At 22.0% G+C, this 3,975-nt stretch overlaps 1 protein-coding gene across 1 annotated transcript in view; it reads left to right on the top strand.

Annotated features, from left to right (window-relative positions):
- Positions 1–802: 802 nt before the first annotated feature.
- LOC116186620 (FK506-binding protein 15) overlaps positions 803–3,975 on the top strand; it is a gene marked incomplete at its 5' end in the record, with an annotated part of 3,859 nt that continues 686 nt past the window's right edge. The window contains 11 exons of the mRNA XM_031514507.1: positions 803–935; positions 1,040–1,160; positions 1,449–1,610; positions 1,713–2,232; positions 2,309–2,512; positions 2,625–2,660; positions 2,766–2,930; positions 3,015–3,197; positions 3,261–3,474; positions 3,546–3,805; positions 3,883–3,975. The exon at positions 3,883–3,975 is cut by the window's right edge and continues 31 nt beyond it. Coding sequence (XP_031370367.1) covers positions 803–935; positions 1,040–1,160; positions 1,449–1,610; positions 1,713–2,232; positions 2,309–2,512; positions 2,625–2,660; positions 2,766–2,930; positions 3,015–3,197; positions 3,261–3,474; positions 3,546–3,805; positions 3,883–3,975 — 2,091 coding nt within the window. The remainder of the gene's footprint in view (positions 936–1,039; positions 1,161–1,448; positions 1,611–1,712; positions 2,233–2,308; positions 2,513–2,624; positions 2,661–2,765; positions 2,931–3,014; positions 3,198–3,260; positions 3,475–3,545; positions 3,806–3,882) is intronic.

Raw genomic sequence — 3,975 nt, 5'->3', positions numbered from 1 at the left:
TCAAAAGTTGAATATACAATAAAAAAAAAATTTATTTGAAAATAAATAAATTTTCGCGAGCAATCTCAAGCAATGAAATCATTATTAACAAGCAATGAACCTTATTATTATTATTATTTAATATAATATAATGTATAATTATATAACATATAAGATATAGATAATTTCAATAGTATATTATATAATTATTTATATATTTATATATAATTATATATTTTATAAAACATAATATTGGCTAATTGACTGCAAGTATGAATATATTTTTCAGAGATAATTTGGAATTTTTGAGAGAATTCGTAAAAAATGACCAAGCATGTGTAGGAATGAAATTAACATCTGTAAATATCGAGAAATCAATAGTCAGTCAATCATGATATTAATATAAAATAAAAAATGATGATTATAATCTTAGAAATGAATCTTTCTTATATCTAAATCGAATTTTTCTGTATTTATCAAGGCTTTCTAGTATCCTATATTATATGAATCTTGAATAGATTTTTTTGAACATAGATATTTACATATATACAGATATTTACTTTATATTTTTTGAATGATTTAATCTTACATCTATATTTAGATTATGATGCACATGTTTGTTGCACAAAAAAACATTGACATGTCTTTCGTGATGTCAGTTTCAGAACACGTAATATGCATAATCTCGTAAGATGTCACGTTTAACTCGTTTTTTGTCTATAATTATATGATAATGATATATATATTTAATATTCATTATATAAATTTTAGTATAATCTAAATTGAATAAAATGTAAAACGATTTAATATTACGATTATTTATATATTTTTTTTTATTTTGTATTTCACATTTTTTATAATAAATTTCTATACTTTAATATTTTCTATTTTATCAAGCTCTTTTCTATTAACGAAATTTATCGCGCCATCTATCAGTGATTTTATCAATCATGTGAGTAAGTATTGTTTATCTACTTAGTTTGTATAAGTAACAAACTGTCATTTACTAAGTGTTTGTATTTACAAATAGTTTAAATTTATATTTTTGTTATTATTTTAGTGTTAAAAAAAAATTTTTCGCCTAAAAAATTTAACTCAAACATGAATATAGGAAATCAAATACCAAATCTTGATAAAATTTTACGCGATGATGATGAATCTGATTTTTTTCCAGCAGCAGGGTATGTTTTTACAAATTATTAATTTTAATTATGTATCATATATATATTGTTAAAAAATGTATCTATCTAATGTATATAAAATATATTTATATAAAAATTATTAATTAAAGTAAGGTTATATTTTATATTTATTTTAATCTTTATTTAATACTTTTAATATTTTTAATATTAACTAATATTTTTAATATTGCTTAATAATTGCAAAAAATGATAATATTATGATAAATAGGCATACACATATACACACACATATATATATATATATATATATATATAAATATTTTCTAGCTCAAATTTAGCTGCTATTTTTGGATTACAAGCTAAAACATTAGATAGTGGTTCTTCGACAAAACAAGTTTCTAAAAAATTAAATACATCACGTACTTTAACTCAAACAATTTCAAATAAAACAGAAGTTATAATAGCTAAAGCAGTTCATGCATTTAAATTGTAAGTTTTTATATTGAATTTTTTTATTATTATTATTTTGTTATTATTATTTTTTGTAATTATCATTTTCATATTCCATATAATAATTAATGTTATTTGTAGACAAAACGGAGCTTATATTTCAATTGGAAAACTTGGAATAGCTCTTACAGGAAATTTTGCATCGAAATTATATCAAATTATTTTATATAAAAGCAAACAAGAACATGTGTCAATTGTTACCGTGACATCTAACTTTTTATATATTATACAACCAAATAATTATTCAAGTTATTATGATAGCAATAATAAAAACTGGTCAATTTTATTTGAAAATAATGATGTCTGTATAGAATTTGCTAAAGAAGTAGGATTAGCTCGATATTTTTCAGAAAATAAAAAAATAGAAAATGTACTTTATCAGGATTTATCACCTGCTAATAAAGATATAATGGCAAGAGAGGGGGATAATATATTTATCAAATATTTCATTGTAACAGAAATAACACAACCCCTTAAAAACATTCCTACAACATTTCAAACAATGACGGTAGAAATATCTATGGATGATAATTGGGAAAAAACTTTTTTAGAAAGTAATAAAGGATTAAAACGAATTTTATTTGTACCTCCCAATAAACAGGTTTTACATGAAAATTTTTTAACAAATATCAATGAATTATGAATATATGTATATTTTAAATATAATTATTTTACAGATTAGTTTGGGACCTGGATTTCCTAAAGAAAAAGATATTATATTAGAAGTAGAAGTAATGGATATACAATCACCTGCAGAAACTGTCCATTCGCATACAATTACAAGCGGTAAAGCTTCTATTATATCAAGAATGGCTAAAATGGGACAGTCTATATTACCAAAAATTCCTACATCTACCACTACAGATTCTGAAGATACTGAGGTATATTCAAGTATAAATTTAATTTAATTGTGTTAATTAATATGTGTGTAATTGAATAAAATCATTAAATACATTTTAATTATATTAAAAATAATGAGATATACATTTGTAGGATGATGTATCGAATAAATTTCAAATTCAAAAGAAAGTAAGTGAATATATTTAATGTAATTTTAATCAACATATTTATAATTTAATTTTATATTTTTAATTTAATTTATCTTAATTCAATGATTTTTTTTTTTCATTGTAGATAGAATCGTCAGAAGAAGAATTCCAAAAGAAACATTCCCCAGTGGAAAGTTCATACAAGAAATCAAAATTAAAAACTGAAATATCGACGACGAATGCTCCTTGTAAATCTTTTGTTAATTCATCTGTATTTACTTCTCCTCAATGGTCTCCCACACAAATACAAGTATATAAATTAAATTTTTTTCGAAAAATTGATTTATAAACGATAATTAGCATCCTTTAAAATTAATATTTAGATTTATTATAGCCAAATATTGTCACTTTGAATGGTCAGATATATTCATTACAATCACAAACTGTAACTTCAACAATACCAACAATAATAGATCCAGGGTTAAATATATTATTGTCTGAAACTAGAATGACAAATGCAGAACTCAGAATGGGAATGTCTAAAATAGCTGATAATGTACAAAAATTATTGGATAAGGTACATATTCTATCGAATAAATTATATATTATTTATTAAAATATTATTACATATCTTTTATAGTTTCATCATTTTGAAATTCAAAATGCTACAACTCCTATAAAAGATAAAACGACTTTAGATGCTACTTTGAAAATGTTGTTAGCCATGGATACATCTGGAGAAAAGGATAGTCAATTATCTAAAAATATTGACATGACTAGTGATAGTTTTATAGAGTTAAATGAAATAAAAGACAGAATGAGTTTATTGGAAAAAGAATTAAAACAAGCAAAAGGTAATATGAATACTTGTATATTATTAGTTGCGCGTTAAAATATATATGTAAATTAAGTATATTTTGTACAGAACAAGTAAAAGATCTTGAAGTTAAAAAAGAATCTTTAATAAAAGATAATGAAAACTTGCATAAAATTATTAAAGAATTAAATGCATCTCTAAAAAATTCCGATACTGCATTTTGTAATATGAAAAAAAATTTGGAAGAAACAAAAGAACTTAATAGTAGATATCAAGAAGAAATAACAATATTGGAAGATAAAGTGCTTAAATTTTCCGAACAATGTAGTACTACTGAAAAAATTACAGATTCTAAAGAATTAAAAGAAGTAAGGATATTTTCATTTGACATTTTTTATTTCCTAGATATTTTAATTATAATTATATCTGTAATTATATTTCTTAGAATGATAATAAGAACAAGGAAATCAAACAAATAATGAATAAAATTTATCACACTTTATTGGATAAATTTGTAGATGAGTCCTATTCTGTAAAT

This window comes from Apis dorsata, unplaced genomic scaffold, assembly GCF_000469605.1.
Source record: "Apis dorsata unplaced genomic scaffold, Apis dorsata 1.3 scaffold_1040, whole genome shotgun sequence".
NCBI lineage: Eukaryota > Metazoa > Arthropoda > Insecta > Hymenoptera > Apidae > Apis > Apis dorsata.
The sequence above is the reverse complement of the archived record's forward strand: the minus strand, read 5'-3'. Positions and strand labels throughout refer to the sequence as shown.